General features: G+C 31.0%; 4 protein-coding genes across 11 annotated transcripts in view; 1 reads left to right on the top strand and 3 right to left on the bottom strand.

Moving 5' to 3' along the window:
• The window catches only part of LOC108688336 (protein lap4), a 31065-nt gene extending 26474 nt beyond the window's left edge, over positions 1 to 4591 (bottom strand). For all 6 annotated transcript variants that reach the window (XR_001931785.1, XM_018194553.1, XM_018194555.1 and 3 more), the window contains exons 1-2: positions 4273 to 4591; positions 3898 to 4015 (exon numbers count right to left, since the gene is read on the bottom strand). Coding sequence is in view for 5 of the 6 variants with exons in the window: in XM_018194553.1 (XP_018050042.1) it covers positions 3898 to 4015; positions 4273 to 4434 (280 nt within the window). In the remaining variant the exon portion in view is untranslated. The remainder of the gene's footprint in view (positions 1 to 3897; positions 4016 to 4272) is intronic.
• Positions 4592 to 8387: 3796 nt separating this feature from the next.
• On the top strand, positions 8388 to 15544 carry LOC108688250. Of its 2 annotated transcripts, XM_018194427.1 has the most exons (9): positions 8388 to 8546; positions 11472 to 11842; positions 11970 to 12344; positions 12470 to 12523; positions 12972 to 13037; positions 13111 to 13189; positions 13320 to 13411; positions 13506 to 13537; positions 15472 to 15544. In XM_018194427.1, exons 2-9 carry the CDS (start codon positions 11489 to 11491, stop codon positions 15479 to 15481), a joined length of 1062 nt encoding a protein of 353 aa, XP_018049916.1. In that variant the 5' UTR covers positions 8388 to 8546; positions 11472 to 11488; the 3' UTR covers positions 15482 to 15544. The 2 variants fall into 2 exon arrangements, with proteins under 2 accessions (XP_018049916.1, XP_018049915.1); XM_018194426.1 differs by lacking the exon at positions 15472 to 15544 and having other exon boundaries at positions 13506 to 13813.
• LOC108688251 (39S ribosomal protein L43, mitochondrial) lies at positions 15375 to 16371 on the bottom strand. The gene is made up of 4 exons (XM_018194428.1): positions 16205 to 16371; positions 15995 to 16101; positions 15707 to 15912; positions 15375 to 15572 (listed from the first exon to the last, which is right to left on the bottom strand). The coding sequence occupies exons 1-4, from the start codon at positions 16339 to 16341 to the stop codon at positions 15426 to 15428; spliced, it is 597 nt and encodes a 198-aa protein (XP_018049917.1). The 5' UTR covers positions 16342 to 16371; the 3' UTR covers positions 15375 to 15425.
• A 514-nt stretch (positions 16372 to 16885) lies between these two features.
• LOC108688348 (tuberin) overlaps positions 16886 to 21292 on the bottom strand; it is a 9681-nt gene continuing 5274 nt past the window's right edge. Inside the window, exons 18-29 of one of the 2 annotated variants that reach the window (XM_018194580.1) lie at positions 21019 to 21200; positions 20746 to 20956; positions 19804 to 20238; positions 19568 to 19733; positions 19277 to 19481; positions 18850 to 19033; positions 18591 to 18773; positions 18341 to 18516; positions 17867 to 18215; positions 17640 to 17780; positions 17343 to 17513; positions 16886 to 17271 (exon numbers count right to left, since the gene is read on the bottom strand). In XM_018194580.1, the coding sequence (XP_018050069.1) occupies positions 17062 to 17271; positions 17343 to 17513; positions 17640 to 17780; positions 17867 to 18215; positions 18341 to 18516; positions 18591 to 18773; positions 18850 to 19033; positions 19277 to 19481; positions 19568 to 19733; positions 19804 to 20238; positions 20746 to 20956; positions 21019 to 21200 (2613 nt within the window). In that variant the 3' untranslated portion in view covers positions 16886 to 17061. The remainder of the gene's footprint in view (positions 17272 to 17342; positions 17514 to 17639; positions 17781 to 17866; positions 18216 to 18340; positions 18517 to 18590; positions 18774 to 18849; positions 19034 to 19276; positions 19482 to 19567; positions 19734 to 19803; positions 20239 to 20745; positions 20957 to 21018; positions 21201 to 21292) is intronic. The other variant, XM_018194581.1, reaches the window with a different exon arrangement.

The following is a 21292-nucleotide window of genomic DNA, read 5'->3' as shown; positions in this document are numbered from 1 at the left end:
AATATATCAAATTAATATATTATATATCAAATATATTAAAACAAATTTGTATAATATTAAATAATTTTGAACAAAACTTATATGCATAATGTTTTAAAAACTTATTCGCTAAATTAGCTGTTAAAATATATTTAACTATAAAAGGAATAATTATAACAAATATATATGTGCATTAATGAATTACCAGAGGGCATTTTCTTTGATATTTTATTACGGAAATAGATTAGACACTGAAATTGAAAAAAATCGTCAACTCGAGTATTGACCTGCGATGAGTTTACACTATAGAAGAAAAAGAGAGAGAGATCGATTCTATAGAAGAAAGAATTTATGGATGGATGGAGATGCGACGGTCCAGAGGCAGCCTAGGACATATTACGCCCTTTTCCCTTTTTTATGCAAGCGACGTCAATGTTCAGACGCTACTACATCGCGACTAGTCAGCGGCCCCTTTTGATGCAACCGCAATAAACATTATAAATAGCATGAAACGTCCACCCTCGGCCTTTGTAATTTACCTTAGAGAGGTGACGGGAGATCGTTACTGTATTGCACGTCGTGTTTGCGTGCCGAGAGAACCTACATAAAAGAATGAGAAGACGACGAGAAGAAATCTCTCGCCATTCTACTTTCATTTGTCTATTAAAACATATTTATGAGTTTTCATTCCATCTCCAACTCAATTCCTGAGAACAATCGGAATAATTTCATTCGGTCGTTAAATAACTATAAAACGAACATAAATATACGTATGAAAACTCTAAAAATTCAAATTTACATCTACAAATACATCTTTTCAAGTGGAAACAGCCTAAAGCATCAGCGTCAAATTATATCGGACCGATTCGGTAAGAAATTTTTACAACTTTGAATAAAATTAAACTTAATCAAATGTACATCCGTATTATCAACAAGAAAAATAGAAAAGAGAGATGAAGGAAAATTAGAAAAGCACGATTATAAGGTACAGCATTACAGCAACGATGGCGAGCGCGACAACGCGACTATGAACTAGTGCAGACATAATTCAGTGCGGTAATCTCAATTAAACGGCCTTCTCGATCTGAAACCTGTTGCGATTGCATAATCTTTATCTTTTACGCATTCGAACGGTGCGGTGGAGTGAAGTTCTATCCTATCCTTCTATCCTGCGTGTTGCGTATCGTGTGTAACATCATGGCACTATTCATCACGCGCTCGTTTACCATTCCGGATGACTCAGTGGCAACGAATGTACGGATATTGTTGTAAACGGAACCAAATACATAACATCTTTCTCAATACATAATTGATTGTAAATGCCTACACGCAGGCAACGATATGCTACGCAACGTACATCTATTATATAGATATAGGAAATCGCGACGCGCTCTCAATGATACGATGCCATAGTAATAATTAAACTTAATGCACAATTGAAAAGCACAAGCAATGTGAAGAGAGAAAAACAATTAATTGGGTGGTACAGCAAATCTATAATTTGTTACGCGAATTCAACACCGATAGCTAAGAAGATTCGATGGTTTAACAAATCGTTAATGTTATTCAGCTGTCAACTTTGCTACTTTAATATAGAAAATTGACTGTCTAATATGTTACGATTGTAGATTTGCTGAATCAGTAAAGTTTTTAGCTGTTTTTTTTCTGTGTGATAAATCTGTGTGATATCAATATAATTGTTTTAGTCAAAATATTATATTACCACTGGGTCAAGACCGTTTTAAGTGCAATAATGTCTTAAGACGCTGATACTGTAATTAGCTTATAAACTTATAATATCTAATAACTATAGATATTGAAAGACTCCATTTACTCGAAAATTTACATTTGTATTAAATTTCAATTTTGAGATCGATTGACTTCACAGACGAGTTTTTTACTTTTAAATGTTAGATTTTTCGCCATTTTTTTGCGGTATCGCAATTATTACGTTATTTATTGACAATATATATAAAGTGAAAACTATTTGACATTACGCTTGATAAATATACTCGAGTAACGTAAAAACATGTAACGACTGCATGCATGGTCGACCATGCTCGCGCTTGTCAATTGTAAGCGCAATTGTTGCGCTTTCTCGGTCAACCAATCATTGACAGCTACTAATCTAATATAAAAATATTCAGAGTTCACTGAGAAATATGGGTGAAAGCGAGAACTATGAAAATTAAGGATTAGAATTCGATTAGTCGAGACGAATCGGATTAAAATTAAAATTAATTCTGATCTTCTATTCGCAATCCTCGATGTTCACGGTATGGTTCTAACATATTTAAGAATATGTTATATGAATACTCACTTAGAACTGCGTTTTTTTTTTCTTGTAAATAGCCATCAACGCGATACGTGTGTATCAGTTGACCCAAATAAATTTTAGGAACGAAAATTGTTTAACTAGGTATTAAAAAAAAATACCACATATAGTGAGAGCAAAAAGTATATACAAGGAAATTTATTGTAAAAAAAACCTTATTTGTAGAAAATAAATATTAATTAGCAATTTATACAATGAATTTATACAATGAATACATTCTATTCTAATATAAACAAACTGTACAATAAATACATTCTATTCTAACATAAACAAAATGTATTCTTGATTTTAAAAGCTAAATTTCTCGTCTGTATACTTTTTGAGCATTCGAACAATACAATTTTTAATTTTCGCTTATTTTTCGGAAGATATATTTTATATAATTAATACACATCAATTTGATATATATAATTTCAAGAAACATACAGTCTATTTTATCCTTTATGAATAAATTGTTAATTATCGAACAAGAAATGATTAATTAAACGTCGAATCGACGTCAAATTAGTCAAATTAGTCAAATTGAAATCATCGAATTTATATCGATTCGATATCAATTCGATGACTCGTTCCTCACTGGATAATATTTACCTTTTAAAAAATAAAGTTTTCTTAAAAAATATTTTCTCTGTATGAATACTTTTTGTACTCATTGTATATAATCTTTAAAATAAAATTATCGATTTTTTCTTATCATAATCGGAATGTCACTCTCTCTTCCCATCGTCCTGCTTCACCTCTTTTCTTCCCTGACATTCCTTCTACATGCACGCATTGTACACACAAAAACACACATATGCGCGTAAACAAGTTGATATATGTATTTCTACCTGGCGAGACCCAAAAATATCAACTCGCCGTGTTACAAATACATAGTAATACAAGAGAGATTCTTCATTTTCCTCGGTTTTCCTCGGCAAGAGAGACGAGAGAGACAACGGCAGGTAGACCGAGAAAGAAATAAGAAATAAATATGTTGAAAAAAAATATTCACGATAGGCGCCAGTGACAGGCGGGGCGCCTCGGCTTCGATCGGCTTAGTTCGGGTTAACGCGATGTGGATGTGGCGACGGTAGCAATGGGTAGCTACAGCGACTACGGTAGAGGCAACGACAAGAGGAAGCGAAATACACCGTTATACAGGTTTCATTAACACACGGCCAACGGCGTTGCCGCATTCAGTATTAAAAGTACGATAAACGAGATTCTCTTTCAGTAACTTTGCCTTCATAGATCAAGCCGACGGTTACGCTTTTTATTCAATTCTCTTCACCGCTGAATCACTCCTTAATACTCGTGTCCTTATGGACTCGCTCTTCTTCTTCCTCTTAAAGAATAGTCAAATTCAATCAGCAAATCTTTCACAGTCGAAGAAAAAGTAGCGTGTCAATGATAAAAACGATATCGTGACATATAGGACGCGAGATATTATTAATGGAACTCTTCTAATAAGATTAATTACGATTAATTACTGGAAGTTCTAGCGGCGTTCATGTTTCGGTATTACAATTATCTCGAGCGCAAATAAAATAGCTTAAAAAATTTGTTAGTTTTTTTTTGTTACAAATTAATATACTTCTCACCATTTCTGGACACGTCCAACTCGACGAGGTTTTCGAAATTTTGAATGTCTGGTGGCAAACGATGTATCTCATTGTCGCTCAGGCCAAGTTTTCGTAGCCTCTGGAGTCGGAAGAAATTCTGAAAGAAACACGACATCGTCCTATAGATAGAGGTTCTCGATCGACTGGCTTTCGGACAAAGCAAAAAGAGAGACACATACGTATAAGATATTTAATACAATTCTTGTATGGCGATGATAGACTAATACATCAGGAAAAATACAATGCAACGGTAAGAAAAGGATAGTACGTGTTTGTCATGTATGTGCGAGATAGAAAAAGAAAAAGAAGATGAAAGCTGCTTAAGGAAGACGAAAGAAAGTCTTTGTCGCTTACTTTTGGTAGATCGCGAATGTGGTTCGCGTCTAGTAGAAGCTCCTCCAAACTCCTAGAGTATCGCAGGATATCGTCGGGGACGCAGGGCAGAGAGCAATGACGCTTGTCAACGTATTCCACCTGCCTGTTACACCCTTTAAAAATTGGAATGCAGCGGAACATGGTACACTATTCACTGTCGATCACGTTAAAACAGCACCGAATAACATAATTATCCCGTGAATAAAAGGGCCGCGCGCGCGCGCTGTTATTCGCACATATTTCCATCCGACGCGACGGCCGACGCGACGCGACGCGACGCACGAGAGAACGAGCGCACGATTTCACGCCCTACTCGGCTTTAAACGCGTTCCTTCTCGGCCTATGCAGCCTATGCTTCGAGATCTGACGTCATCACGTTTGATCACGTCGACGAACCACCGATCACGTTGTTCGCCAGTCGCCTTCGTGTTGCTCCTGCTCGATTGCTCAGTGCTCCAGCGGCTCCAGCCAGGCGAATGAACCATGAGCGAATACATGTACCTACATTACATACAAGGCTACACCACATTCATTTATCAATTGTTCCGATCGTGTCGCCAGTTTGCTTAGCCTTCGTAAGCCTCCGAATCGAATGTCCAACGCAGTTAAATTCTGCTAAATTGCCAAACGCCGCCGCAAACGGCGCAAATGGCGCAAGAGCCTGTAGATCCTACAGGCTCGTTTTCAACGAACACAACGTGGCGATAAAGAGAGAACAAGAAGATAAAGAGAGAAAAAGGATAAAGTAAAAATCATATTCACTTATGCCCGTATTCATAGTCAGATCTTGAACTTAAGGCTCCTTTTATCTTTAGATGCTCAGCAGCCAATGAAATAATTCGTAATATATCTAAAGATAAATTTAAGAAAGTCTTAAATATAAGGCTTGATTATGAATATGAATATATGAATACGAGTAATATGCAATCACAATAGAAGAAATAAGGAATTAGGAATAAGGAATAACGATACCAACTTTCAGAAACCGTGTATTCCAGTGAATCCGATTTCTGATAGGTTGAAATCTTTATTCTTTATTCCTAATTCCTGATTCCTTCTATTGTGACTGCACTTTAATAGACTATATTCCAAAACTTCCTCTCCGAGAAAGATACTCTACATGCTATAGTATACGTTACGTGTACTATATATTTCGAGTAAAATTTTCCTCAGAGAGGAAATTTTGGAACATTTGGAATTTAATCATGGTGTAAAAATACAAGTTGTAACGTTCCCGCAAATGCGCAGTAGGAAAATGAGTTTAGACCCAAATTTAATTGGCTATTCTATTATGCTACTATTATGCTATTAGTCCGGATCTACATATAATAATAGATGTTTTATGCTCGTATTCATAGTCAGATCTTGTACTTAAAGCCCATTCTACAATGGGCAGTAGTGGATTAAAGAGGATGTAGAAATCGATTAATCATAGTTATCCATCTCACATTCGACTATGATTGGTTGATTTCTACGCCTATTCCTTAATTTACTACTGCTATTGCCTATTGTAGAATGAGTTTTAAATTTCCTTAAATTTATCTTTAGATGCTCAGTAGCCAATGAAATAATTTATAGAGATCTGAAGATAAATTTAAAGAAGCCTTAAATATAAGACCTGACTATGGTTACGGGAATTAAGCCTTAAAGTCATATATATCTTCAACAATAAGCCATTAGTCATAAATCAGAAGTCAGACGTCTGATTGGTCAATTTTTAACTTCTGACTTCTGATTTACGACTAATAGCTTATAGAAAGTCCAATAAATAATTATACAGAATAAATGTCGCAGTTTAAAAATCAATAAAATTAGGCTTATTCGACGCGTTTTTGAAACGAAAGAATCTGGCAAAAAAAAGTATCACTCTGCCTCGCAAATCAAGATATTAAATGTTAAAATTAACATTAGGAAATTGAGGTTAGGAAATCTGTCACAGAGACAAAACGAGATCTATAATTGTATTATTCTATATGGATTTTGACGCGAAGCGATTCTCCCCCGTTATTACCTCCAATAATGTTATTACTATAGTGATATGCGGCGCAATTCGTTGGCATGGTGATGATGGATGTAAATTCAGTACATAAGATATGCAACATTCAATGCAAAGCATGAAATAATAGATAAATATTCACAAAACATTGAAGGATGAGTTTACTAATCTCATTCCACAGCAGTCGACAGGAATCGATATTGAGTATATTGATAGTAAATTCAATATGGCAGCTACTATGAATTACTCCTACCAATCAGAGAAATATATCGATCATGTGACACTTTGAATCGAATCATTAATGCCGATTTCTACCAATGTAGATTAACTTTAATCTCGGTTCAACTTACTCTTTGTCTTTTTCTAATCTTTAGAACTAGAAAAAGACGAAGTAAGGCTGAAATCAGACTATGCATTGAAGATTGACATTAAAAATTAAAGATTGAAATTTCAACCAATGAGGACAAAGAAGTTTTGCTCCTTTTGTTCTGATTGGTCAAACTTCAATTTTTCAATCTTCAATTTCATTTGTCAATGCGAAGTCTGATTCCAGCCTAAGTTGAACCAAGATTTAAAATTAATTTACATTGGAAACGGGCATAAATTTGTTTGCTTGCACTTTTGGCATTCGACATCTGCGCGTTCTCTCTTTTTAAAATAAAATATGTATCTATCTCATTTTAAGTGCAAAAATACTTGGGGATTTTATGCAACATGCGAACAGACCTTCTGTTGCACTATAGGGTCTCTATCCTATAACAATAATATTAAATATTTATTGAACTACAGACAACTAAATTGAAATAGCAGTCGAAATAACCAACAAAAAGGCTGTCGGTTCTAGAGTCCTATATTTATAAAAAATGCGCAACCAACTGATGTTAGCATTACAAAAGTACTAGAAGAAATATTAGAAATAGCGTCATTTGCGAGACAGATTATGAAATCCACCATCATTCATTAAGCAACCATTTTTAGTACACAGAAATAAATTCATCATTGGCTGTTAATTATGTAATTGCAATGACCAATCAGAACACTTAATACCAATCGCGCGTTTCTTAAGATTTCTGCTGAACGCGAAAACGCTTACGAGAAAATGCGACGTAATAACAAATAAACATATTAGGAGCTGTAAGCTTGGTTACCGCGTAGCATTTTGCCGTGCGGCAAGTGTTTCTGCGTCCAGTATGCAAAAGCCATTATAAATCTAGGGCCGGAATTTGTATGCTGATTCACGTGCGTATTTTATTTTGTGTCGATGATATGAAGCAAAAGTGTTGTTTTCTAATTGATTGCAAAGCGTTATATGACGCATGTCGGATTCAATGTGAATCCAGGGGACTTATTACGATTTTTGAACCGAGGTGAAAATTACGAAAGTGGATCGAATTTACTAGAATATTTATAACTTCATTGGTTAACATTTAGTGAGGTTTGCTCATTTTTGTAATTTTCACTTTGTCTAAAGAACTGTAATAAGCTCTCAACAATAATCCGTTCTTAAAAACTAGGCCTATAATTTTATCTATGGTAAACGCTAAAAAGTTCTTTTCTATCCAATTTTTCAGTGTTAGCAGGTCAATTCTTGTAATATAAAAATTTATTTTGTTTGCATTCTTAATTGGAAAATTTTGTTTATTAAAGTTCCAACATGCAAAGCGAAAAAAAAAAATAAGGTAATAAACATAAAAAATAATACTTTGAATATTTGTCTAATATAATATGAGAATATATTATGTGAAATTTCTTTTTGAATTAAATTTATACATTCTATCCATGTGTGATATTTAGAATTAAATATATTGAACTTTAAATTCCAGAATAAATAACACACAGTGGCCTAGTTTCCACCGAGGATTTAATTAGAATCAGAATGTAAGAACCAATCAATTACAATCATTTCCCTGTCGTTCGATTGTAACAGGGGAATTCAACTGTGGTTGGTTTTTATATTTTGATCCGATTTAAACCCTCGGTGGAAACTAGGCTTGAACGCGCCTATTGTGATATACATGTGCGTGGGGAATACCCGTGTCGTAATAACATTTTACTGCATACACACGTAGGTTGGTACAATACCGATGATTACGTTATCTGATATGTGTGTTATTATCTGCCATCGCCAGTGATCGCCAGTCAAGGTCGGATAGCTGGAGAGTAGTGAGTTCAGTCATTTTTATTCACGGCTGAGCTTTATACACTTATTTAAATATTCTGCATCGAACAAGTGCGGAATCTTATTTTCAACAATCAGGTAAATACATTAAAAACTTGTTAGAAGAATGATTATTGTAGAGATTGTATGCTACGTTAATTATAATGAGTCATTCTAGACACATAATTTAATTGCAAAATTGAATATGGCGTATTTAATTATATATCTTTAAAAAATTAGAAATATATATATATATTGGAACGTTATGTCTATTTGTTTGAATTTATACTATTTTAAAGAAATTAGCATTCTATGTATCCAAGGAACGCAATTCTGTAGCTTTCTGTACACACCTACCGATAGCTGTTGATGTTATGTATTTTGCGCAGATATTTTGTGGTATGGTAAAAAAGCTTTGCAAAATACATTGACAACTATCGGGCGTGTACAGAAAGTTACAGAATAGCATCCCAGGTGCAAAAATCAATATTATACTTGTACAATATAAGGGGCTCCGCACAATAAAAGAAACAGGAAACAGAGAATAAGAATTTCAACCTATCAGAAATCATATATTGTGGAATACACAGTTTTTGATAGGTTGAAATTCTTATTCTCTTTGTTCCTTTTATTGTGCGGAGCTCCTAATGCAGCTTTCTCTACTGAATGCAGCCATTGATGATCAACACATGTTGAAAAAGAATATTTCATATAGACATATATTCAAAAATGCTTTATTAGAAAGTTATAACACTCAAAGATTTATAAACAGAATATACATTTATTACTGTATTTGTAGCACAATAGAAATATTTGATAGAATTTGATAGTTGGCCTTGTTCAGTAGAATGTTTAATTTGCAACTGTTGAAAGTTTTCTTTATACTGATTGAATTATAGTTTTACATTGGATGATTCTTTACTTAGAAAATGAGTTTTATTGCAACAAAGAAAACTCAACAGTTGCAAAATAAATATTCTGCAGTTATTAATTCGTCATGAAAGCCTGAAGAATTTATTGTAACTATTGTAACAATTGATATTATCAATAATATCATTAATCAATAAATATTTAAAAATATTTATCTTTCAGAGGGAATCGATTGTATATTTTAAAATGAGATGAAAATTATAGAAGTGAGCATATTCATTATATTTATAATTTCATTAATTCAATATCTAGTGAATTGTTCATTTTTATAATTTTCATTTCATTTCAAAATACATCCTCTTTGAAAGAATGCAAGCTTCCATTCGTCGAACTACCTAAGTAGTGCAACGCTTGCAAAGCGCTAAAAAAAGCTTACATATGCTGTTTTAGCACTTTTCTAACGTTTTGTAAACGTGCTACTTGAATAATGTTACCAAATTTTTACTCATAAAATTTTTAATATTTATAACTTTCCTAATTAAGCATTTTTGGACGTAAGTTTTATATAAACTTTTTTCATCTATTCAACCTCATTAACATATAAGTTTGATCTCTTTGTAGATATCCTGTATATGCATATGTATATAATAAAATTAATAGAAAATAATTATAAATATACGTCTTATAAGTATAGTTAACCCTAGCTATACACATTTTTTTTATCCTTGATATACATACTTGGATCTCTAGGACCCCATCCATATTTTATTATCGTAACTTTTATAAAAATGGACACATTTCAATTAATTTTTTTTTTTTCAATCGATGGAAAATTGATTGAGGAATAAGTTCACTATGTGTAAAAGTCAGTAGAATTAAGGAACTTCGAGATGCATTAGTTCAAAGAAAAAGAAAAATTTATTCTTATAATTGTATAGAAAAAAAAAAGTTCAGAAACACGAAAAAATTTCGATTTATTGCACAAGGGTTGCTGGGATTCCAGTGAGTATAGCGAGAATTAATATATTTTCAAGTTCTTTATTGTTCTTTAGCAATAAAAAATGTCTTGATAAAATTTAATATATTATAATATCAAGGTCATGACTCTGAGTAACTTCCAACAAGTTTTAGTCATCGCTCGTTAAACTCCATTAAAAAGTTATTAACAAAAGAGTTTGAAAAATGATGTCTCTTTCTACTATATAAAATAAAAATTTTCTGCTTTAAAATATGTTTTACTGTTCATGTGATGTGAATTTCATCCCACCTCCTCTTCTCTTGCTTCACAATTTCTACGCGGAAGCGATTTGTAAGAGCAAGGGGAGAGGTGGAATAGAACTTCCTTCGATGAAAAACCATTACGTAAGCAAGGAAAAGTATAGAACAGTTTTTAATATTATATATAGAGGAATAAAACGTTATTTTTTCAAACTTTTTTTTGTTAACTTTATAATCGATAACGAGCGACGGTTAAAAGTTGTTGGAGATTACTCAGAATCATGACCTTGACAACATACAAGATCATTAGAGAGGCCTCGCCTAAAGGTAAACATTTACCTACATAATTTTTATCATTTTAATGCTGAGAAATTCCTAACATATTTTATTAATTTTATAATTAAATATATAATCATAAAATTATAAAATTAAAAATAAATATAAAATAATTGTAAAATTAAACATAATATAATTAATTGTCCGTATAAGTGTCAAATTTAATCGTAACTACATGCAGAAAGTACAAACACAGCGCAGTAAATTTATATCACTTGGTGCACTTAATATTGTTTTCATAAATGATAACCCGAAAAGTTTTATTACACCTGTTAGCATTTTTTTAGACAAAGGAAAAATCTTTGCATATACATGGATAATAGTAAACTTATCTTTCCTATCATAATTGAAAAAGCACAATTGGAAAAGTACAATTTTTTAATGTTTGATAATTTTTTCTTTTTTTTTTTTATATCAATGTAAGAATTTTCTTTTCTTATAATTTTTACTTAAGCATTTACATTTTTTGTAAAAATCTTGTAAAAATTATTTGTATTTTTAATCTGTACAATCTGATACAAATTTAGAGAATAAATCAAAGTTTATATTTTGAAAAAGATTAATTAATTTGTATTTTTCTTTTTTTGTTTTTTTTTCTAGTAAGCTTTGCATTTATCATGGAGGTACACGCCCGTGCTCCAGATCCTTTAACAATAGAAGGCGATATGGCCAGCAACTGGCAAAGCTGGAAAGAAGATTTTATTATATTCATGAATTTAACTGGATATATTGATAAACCTAATGAAATCCGCGCAAATCTTTTAAAAAATCGGATTGGAAAAGTTGGTATTGATGCAATACAAAATTTTTCTTTTGACAATGTGGAAGATAGAGATAACATGGATATATTGATTGAAAAACTTGAAAACTATTTTAATCCACCAAAAAAAGAGGTGGTTGAACGATATCATTTTTTTACAAGAGTAAAGAAACAAAATGAGACTATTGAACAATATATAAATATTTTAAAAGTACGTGATATTTGTAATGTATATTTTGTGTTGTATATTGCGCGCGCGCGCACGCACGCGCGACACACACACACACATATACACAAATATATATATATATATATATTGAAACTTTTGTTATTTACAGGAAAAGGCTAAAACTTGCAACTTTAATGATATGCTAGATAGCATGATACGAGACAAAATTATTCTTGAAACTCATGACAAAATATTGCGTAAAAAATTTTTCGAAGCAGACAATTTAGATTTGCCGAAGCTGGTAGCAATTTACCACGACTACAACATTAATACGGAAAAAATGAAACAAGTTACTAAAGAAACGAGGGTAGACTCAAGTGTTACATCAAAATCATCAGATAATATTGTAAAGAGAGTTTGTTGGAGATGTGATGAGCAGCATCCACTTGGGAAGTGTCCTGCTTGGGGATCGAAGTGCACAAAATGTGGTGACACAAATCACTTTACCCAATGCTGCAAGAATTTTAAATTTAAGATGAATAAGGTAATAAATTATTTCAAGATAAAATATATATTGATTGAAAATATCGAAGACTTATCAACTTGATTATTAAAATATGTTGTCATGATCATTATAATTCTCTAATATTGTATTCTTTAATATTGTAGATGAATAAAAATTTACTGGATCCAACAGCGCAACAAACAAAATTGAACTTAAAGGTAAATAATCAAAAGAAAACTAAACAAAATTAGCATCGTTAGTTATAATTTGTTCTATACATGCATGTTTAAGATATAATGTATTGATAACTAATATCTAAATAATTTATATATAACATTACATATATGTATAATTATGTAGCAAAGATAATGTTGCATTTATAAGATATTTATAAGATTTTATTTTACATATATATGACTAATAAAACAAGATATTTTTAACAATATGTATTTTTATGTATTATATCACTATGTACATACATGCACTGAAATAAAAACTTGAGAGAAAATGAATTTCTTTCAACATTAAAAGATATTAAAAGCTGACAATATTAATAAAGCTGACAAAAAGAAAAATGGAGATGTTTGTTATGAATAAAAATATAAGCATCATTTGAAATTTTCATTTCAAAACATTAAATATCATAGAGATAATTTTATGTTGTAGAATAATGATAAATGGAATAATCAAACAGATTCCGAAGTTAAAACTAAGGATTCAATGAATAAAACGGTATTTTATTTCTCGTACATCTCTCCTGATTATATATTAAAAAATGGATTAAATAAATAAAATGTTTTTTTAGATTTTTCCTGATGTTCCGACAACAAATTTAAATTACATTAATACAACGAATTACTCAACACATTTGCCCAAAAGTACACGTGCGTATTTCGTAATCATTTGTATTCATATAATATATAATAAAAGTGTAAAAAATAATTTTTTATCTAATATTTTTTATCTAAATTAAACTAAATGGTAATAAATAAAAAAAAATATTATTTATTACAGAGTACAGTTATTCATATACGCATTTAACTCAACCAGGCGGGACAATTCTCGATTTACGTAATAGAGATGCAAATGTTCAACCTAAACAGACGGTAATGATAATTAAAGACAGATTAATAATTAATAAGACGCGCATAAGCGAATGTCATATAATATCTACAACGCGATTATAATTTCCTTTTGCAGAAAACACCAAGTGCAAGTACTTCACAAGAAAGGTACAAATCCAATTCTTTTTTTGAAACACCGATTAATGCACGAATTCCAAAGAATAAGTTCCAAAAGAAAAAACCAGACGATTCTTGTATATTATCCTAAATCTTTCATATACACATATACATATATTGCATATTATATCTTTCATATATATCTTATGAATATATCTTGTAGAGTTAGCAAAAATTTTAATTTGTTGTAAGGGGATCCTGAAGCCGTTCTGTTTTACCATTTCATTCTGTGATAAAATAATCTAATAAAATAAATGTTCGAACTGATTTTACGGATTGCAATTTTTACAGAATTAAAATACACACAAAAAGATATAATAAAGATAATTTCATTAGGGACGAATTTCTGCAATACCTGGATCCAGATAATGAATTAAAATCACGTTATCCTTTTCTTAATTAGTTGTTAAGAGGCATTTTCTGACTTTATTGCTCTTTTGTCGATATATTTTTAATTTGGGATTAAAGTTTTTTACTCATGATTTTATTTTATTATGGTTTTATTGGCATCAATCAAGTTCGGTCTTTGTTTCAGGATCCTTTTAAAAATTAAATTAGTTTTCATTTTATGATTTAAGATTAAAAAAGATTTATAATAAAAAATTTTCATATATGCACATATAAAAAAATTTACGTTTTCAATATTCACTATGAATACAAGATAATCAATAAAAATGCTAAAAATAAAGCTTCTTCTCATATACTAATTGCATTTATGAAATATACAATAAAAGAAATTTGAGAAAATGCACATATATGAGAACGAGAATATATCAACGAAAGCTCTTAGAGTTCAAACAATTAAAAAAAAATCATATGACGACGATAAAAATTTATGTAAAATTTTCTATGATATAAATCTACAAATAACATTTTTGTCATGCGGACATGTATATAGCACGTGAAAAATGTGCAAAAAAATATACAATGTAGCGTCATCATAGATTTGTTATCATAGATTTGTTAAAACTCTACGAGTGTACATTATATTTAATAGTGTTTATATTCTTACGATAAATAATCTACAAATTCTGCTAAAGAATTTTCTACTTATTTCATCACTTCATCATTACATCACTTTCAAGCAAAACTGAAAAAAAATGACATAAAGAGACAGCAAAGCGTGTCTCAATACAATCACACAAATCTGTGATCTCACAATACGGCTCAGCATGGCTCGGTGTAGCTCGTCATAATTTGGAAAGCCTCTATGCGATGATTTTAATCTTTTTTTATATCAATTTCGCGACTGATCTTGTGATGAACTTAGAGCCAAGACCAATCACGATCAGCCATACTGAGCCATAGAATCCCGTCTTTATGATGCCGGCAACTTTTCATAGATTTGTTTTGAATGATTTCGAATATACTGATATTGTAGCAATATACTAGCCATAATAACATATAATATATTGCCAATAGTTTAACAAGATAATTGCATCAATTATCTTGTATTATCGCAATATAACAGCATTGTCTTATTTTGTATATTATTATAATGATAGTATTAGTACGAATTTTAATGATGACGATTTTAAAGTTGTAGACAAATTGCTCACAAATTGCTTCCCAGAATTGTCATATGTCATCAAGTTCATCATGTTGTCAACAAATGCGAACTCGGTTGCTGCAATTCTGATTATAACAATACATCTCAGATAACACACATAATCGAAAACGAGACATAAAACATCTTAAAAATTTTAACATTTTTGTTAAAAGATATCTTATATCTCGATTTTAAAAAACCGTCTTTAAGACTTCTTATGTTTTGATTTTGAACATTTATGAAATACTACAAAAATATCTTTTACACTATATATATTTATATACATACTATAAATTAAAAATTAGAACTGTATTAAAATTGCTTAAAATATTATGTCCTTTGAACATGTATGGAAGTTTCTTCAACATTTTGGCAGGAATCATTAACTGCATTATCAGTCAACTGCTGAGCCTTGAATAATTCGACAAGTTGTTCCGTTGCTGTGGGACCAAGTTTAACAGCTGCACCAAGCTCTTTCTACAAATAAAATGAAATATGTCATATATTTTATGAAGTTATGTATAATTTTTTTATAACTAATTCCTCAATACAAAATAAAAAATCTTGATACAAAATGAAAAAAATCTGTTTCTGGATAAAAACATAATTACATTAGGAAACTGAGTTAAGTTTAACATAGGATTTCTAAAAGTAAATGGTGTCCATGGTCCCTGAATCGATGGAAATTCCGTGTGCCATAGTTTACGCAATCTCAACGAAGAACCATTATGAAATTGTGTTCGTAACAATTCCATCCATTTTATAATATCCTCTCGGCTATAATTAGCAACCTCCATCCATTGTCTATCGCCATTCACTGGAAAAATATATTTTATATTAGCACTACACTAATAAGATTTTAAATGTAGATAATGTTCCATAGATAAGCACAAACGTACAATATTCGGCTACTATGACTGGTTGTCTATGCCTTCTTGGTTTAACATATACTACAACTCCTGGATTTTCTTTTGCATAATTAACTAGATCATGTTCTATGAAGCCTCTATAAAAAAAATTTAATATTGATTTAAGAAGAAAATGAAAAGAAAAATGTTAATTTTAAATATTGTGTAGAAAACATCTATAAGTGTATAGGTTAGAATTACCTTATTCCCTGACTTGCACCACGGTTTTTGCAAAATTTTAAAGTTATTCTCTGTAACTGGCAGACATAACGTCCGATCCCAAGACCAAAAGGTGCCCGCGGGAATCCTGACTTCAGAAATAAGTATTTATTCGACATATTCCGTCACCTGAATCAGCAAAGTGTGGCGCGCCGCGCAAATGGCTAATTTACATTGGCTTTTAGTTTACATATAGGTACTAATTTTCTATTGAATGCTCTTAATTTTGGCAATATATGTAAACATATATACAATATATGTATTTAATTAATTATTTTAATGCATATTGTACCAAACAGTATCATCATTTTTTGAATATATTGCTGAAATTAAAATAATTTAATAGAAAGTTACTATAGTTAATCCGTATCAAATGCCTGCACTTTATGTAAAAGGGGTTAGTACTTAAAAGCTAAATATGAACGTGTCAATGTATCAACTATTCAAAAAATTATTTGGTAGTTATACTTTGAAATTTTTCCATCTTTTATTTGAATAAATTATATATATAAATTTTTTGTAAGTTGTCCAAATTTGATTATGTTCAATCTCTTATCCTAAAAAAAAATTTAATGCGAAAATTAGAGTAACTGCCATTTTTTTATTTACGTTACAAGCAAAAAACATCAATTATATAAGATTGCGATATGTTCTAACGAAAAGTATCATTCTTCTTAATATATTAATATATTATACATTTAATTTTGTGAGCTTTTAAAATACTTTGATAACAATTAATGCAAGTTAATTTTTTTAATGCATTAATTTGATCTAATATGTAATAGTTTCCATTCGTTAATATTTTTGTCATAGTATTATTCTATAAATGATACAAATAATTATGTCGTATATTCCGTGAAATCGTCCATATACACTCGTTTGTTGATTCTCGGTGATAATTCGTCCGTAGCAGTCTCCGGATTATTATTGATGTATTCCTGCAATACTCTGCTTCTCAAGCGCTTGATGTGACGTAGGCGCTCCAACCAATTAGAAGCATATGGATTATGACTATTCTGCTTCAAAGACGAACAAACCATTGAGGCTAGCTATAATTATATTATATTATATTACGTCACATTACAGCTAATTCTTTTGTAAAAGCTTTCATGATATTTACATTAGCATGCAAAGCAAGTTGCCGTGAAAGAATAGCCAAATTTTGATCAGAAATAATTTTAGGCTCGCTGTGACCAATATGCTCAGCCAATTCTTCTCGTGCTTGTACTGTAACTTGATTAGTACCATGATCTAAAGGTTGTATCACAACACAGGCGTAATTAAATTGACCCTAAAAATATACATAAGAGTAGAAGAATTATACACACACACACACACACACACGCGCGCGCGCGCGCGCGCGCACATACAACAAAATTTTGAAACATGTATTATCATGATTTAATTTTATACGTACTTTAACTGTCTGTATATTATATGGTTCATCAGATTCATTATATACAAGTGTTACATAATTATTCCCAATATGTGTTTTTTTAGATGTACACTTTGGATCACTTGCTTTTGTAGGCATTAATGTTGCGACATGAAAAGCTACCTAAAAAATTTTTTCAAATAAAATTATTTTAAAAATCGCATGAGAGAATGACGAATTAATTTGATACGTAATTTTTATTTACAAACCTGTGTAACGTCATCTTGCCAAATATAAGCAAACTCTCCATTCTCACCATTACGATCTAATCCTCCCAAAAATATATTTTCATCGACATCTTTTAGTCGAACTAATGTTCCTAAACGTTTCAAAAATTCAGTATAACGAAGTGAACCATGTTGATTTGCTAAAATTTCAATTTCATTTGAAGCTTGACTCAGGCCGACATAAAGTACTCCAATTTTGTGAGTTTCATACGGCTGTATTCTATCTAGGTTTGTAACTGCGCGTTGTATGGCTGTTGTCTGTGGAACCAGTAAAGGCTTTTCTGTGGTAGTGCCAAAATGCGCTGCATGGTAAAGTTGAAGGAATACAAAACTGTAACAACATATTAATTTTTATCTCAAAAAAGAAGAGAAGTAATTCTCATAGTATAATAAAACATTTTAAAATGTGAAAAAATGTATATATCAGTTTCATAAACAGAGACATGGTAAATATACCTCGGATTAATGCCTGTTCGCGGTGGTTCTTTTACTCGAGGAGAATTGCCCCGTCGTATATTATCCCAGTCTCGTGATTTTTTAGCTGGGCTCATAACAGAGATTGTGTGACCTCTGTCGCGAAATATAGGTAAAGGTAAAGGAGGCAATGTAGATGGATCTGGCCTTTCATCTTTCTATTAAAGTGACTGATCAGTCATAATTTGTATAATATACTAAAAATAAGAGAAAAAAAAATTCCTTGGCATACCTTATCTACAATATGAGTCCGCCCAATAGGTGGTTTATTTTCAACAGTTAATGGAGTTTGCTTCTGATTATAATCAAGACTAGATAATCGAGAATAAATTTGAGTAGGTGATTGCGGCGCTTTTGTGGTAGACGATTGTATCTGTGCAGGACGTGTTTGTATTCCTAAATAATTTCCTGATGCCTGAAATCATTTTCACATTACATAAAAAAGTATATTTTGTCATTTTCTTAATACTTCATTAATATATTATTTCAACCTGTACAGTTGTAGGAGATGGTGGTACAGTATTACTGGTTGTTGAAATAGTTTGAGTAATTTGTGTTGCTCCTGGATAAGAACGTTGTGAACGTAATGCAGTTGGATGATCTCCAGTATTTTCTGAAGAAGGTGGAGTTGTTCCCATGCCAAATATTTCTTCTGGTATAGCTTCGCAACTAACTCTATAAATTACGCAAAGTATTAAAAATATATTATTAAAATTATTAAAAATAATTTTTCTTTATAATAAAATTCAATAAAATTTAATAAAAGAATATAATACTTGAGCTTAATAATTTATTTGAATACAAGCACTTCTTCGAAATGTACAATTTTCTGAATTTATTTTATCCTTTCTCTATTTACCAATTACCATAAACATAATAATAATGAATATGTACACGTTTTTAATAAAAAATATATACCTCATGTCTTTTGTATAAATATTTTTTGAATGCTTCTTCAATTCTGCATCCAATTTAATCTCTAGCTCTGAGCAAGTAAAATCTTTATCAATTTGTTGTTGTTGCACATTTAGTTTTTCTTTATTTAGAAATGGATTTTTCCAATTAGCGCTCATTTCTGGACTTGAATTTGATCGGCGTACTGGATTTCTAGAACGTCGCGTATCTATGGAAAATTTCCATTTTTTAGATTTATTTTTTGAAAATCATAAGTAATAAATACTATAATATAATAAATAATATAATAAATACCTTCTTCACCTTCTTCTAAACTTTCTAAACTGTCTCTTGAACTTTGCCGAGATGGACTAGGCCGAGCTGGCGAACTAGGTATTGCAATTGGACCTGATACTATAGATGAAATTACCGATTTCACATGTTCATTTTGTATCTGATTATTACTTTTATTTGGCACATCCTGTAATAAGAAATATTTATAAGTTCTTCTTTTTCTGAATAAGATTTATTGTCGATTAACTTTAGAATACCTCTGTTTCATCATCTGAGAATTCTGAAGCAGCCTCCTGTTGTTTATTTTGTACTGTATCTTGATTTGGCATATACAAAGCCATAATGTCATGTACAGGAAAATCCATAGGAGTTTCAAATTGTGTTGAATTCTGGATCCTCATAATCCATGACATATCGCCTGTAGGTCTACGAACGTATATTTCAGCCCATCCTTGACACCAACAAGCACACAATATGTGTCCATCTTGTTTATCGTTATTTAATATTTGTCCTAACTTTGATGTTTCAATTTGATCCTTTTCAGTTTTCTCCATAAGAAATTCCTTTTTCGTACTATCAGACTCTTCTGTAGATTTTTTAGATTCTTCCGTAGGAGAATTTGTAGCAGTATTTGCATTTGAACTCCCATGACCACCAGAAGATTGTCTAGATAATTTATCTTCTTTCGATGTCTATCAATATAATTACGAATGTTATATTTATGTCTTTTCTTAATAAAAATGCAATGCAATTATATTTACTATTTTCAATGTAGTGCATAAAAATATAAGAAATAATATTGTTACACACACACCCACAAAACTATACATATCGTAAAAAGCTAAGCATATATTTTATATATTAGATTGTCCGGAAAGTTCGTGCCGATTTTGAAGGAAAATTGAAACACAGAAGATTTAAATTTTAATATACATTTATTAAATTATATAGATTAGTCGACACGAACTTTCCGGACAACCCGCGCGCGCGCGTGCGTGTGTGTGTGTGTGTGTGTGTGTGTGTGTGTGTGTGTGTGTGTATTCATATGTATGTCTTTTACAATTATGTCATTTTAAATGACATAATTGTAAAATACTTTAGAATATTTATATGAATTCGTCTCGCTTTCCAAATAAATTAAATAATTATATAAATCTGAATGTAAAAAATAATTATATATAATAAATTCTCAAAAATACCTCAATACTTGAAGTACGCTGTAAGATTGAATGAGTTTTTGTATGATCAAGTAATAAAAAGCCAGGTTTACATGCTGCCCAACAATTGTCACAAAGTCCACCACGCATAGCTTTATTACTACAACCACTTGTCGTTACAGTGATAAGTCTATTACCAAGTATCCAAGTCATTGACTGACCTTCTTTCAGAAGAAAATCGGCTGCTGGTAACCTGTTATAAAATCAATGTAATTATTTCTAATCACGATTAAGGGAAATTAAAAAATTCGTTACCTTTTAGGCCGTGCTGAATAATTTGAAAATGTATAACGAGCCATTAAATCAATACAAGTTTCAATAAGCTCAATATGAAAATTCATTAGACCTTCATCCATTGGAGGTTTTAAGTCTAAAGCTCTACTTTCTCCTATCATTCGATTAGCCATTATTGGTCTTTCTCTTCGACCTCTACTACCCTGTACATACACAAAAATTATATTACATATAAATATGTTTAATTTATATCAATAATGAAAAACATAAATGCACATGCATACATATATACGAA

This window comes from Atta colombica, unplaced genomic scaffold (assembly GCF_001594045.1).
Source record: "Atta colombica isolate Treedump-2 unplaced genomic scaffold, Acol1.0 scaffold228, whole genome shotgun sequence".
NCBI lineage: Eukaryota > Metazoa > Arthropoda > Insecta > Hymenoptera > Formicidae > Atta > Atta colombica.
The sequence above is the reverse complement of the archived record's forward strand: the minus strand, read 5'-3'. Positions and strand labels throughout refer to the sequence as shown.

What these genes read in the sequence shown, in the direction of transcription:
- LOC108688250 (XM_018194426.1), top strand. Translation starts at nt 11,489, where the DNA reads ATGGAGGTACACGCCCGTGCTCCAGATCCTTTAACAATAGAAGGCGAT. An exon ending in TTAAATTTAAGATGAATAAG is followed by an intron (nt 12,345 to 12,469) that starts GTAATAAATTAT and finishes TTAATATTGTAG; the next exon opens with ATGAATAAAAATTTACTGGA. An exon ending in AGGATTCAATGAATAAAACG is followed by an intron (nt 13,038 to 13,110) that starts GTATTTTATTTC and finishes ATGTTTTTTTAG; the next exon opens with ATTTTTCCTGATGTTCCGAC.
- LOC108688251 (XM_018194428.1), bottom strand. Translation starts at nt 16,341, where the DNA reads ATGTCGAATAAATACTTATTTCTGAAGTCAGGATTCCCGCGGGCACCT. An exon ending in AGTCATAGTAGCCGAATATT is followed by an intron (nt 15,913 to 15,994) that starts GTACGTTTGTGC and finishes ATATTTTTCCAG; the next exon opens with TGAATGGCGATAGACAATGG. An exon ending in ACTTAACTCAGTTTCCTAAT is followed by an intron (nt 15,573 to 15,706) that starts GTAATTATGTTT and finishes TTTTATTTGTAG; the next exon opens with AAAGAGCTTGGTGCAGCTGT.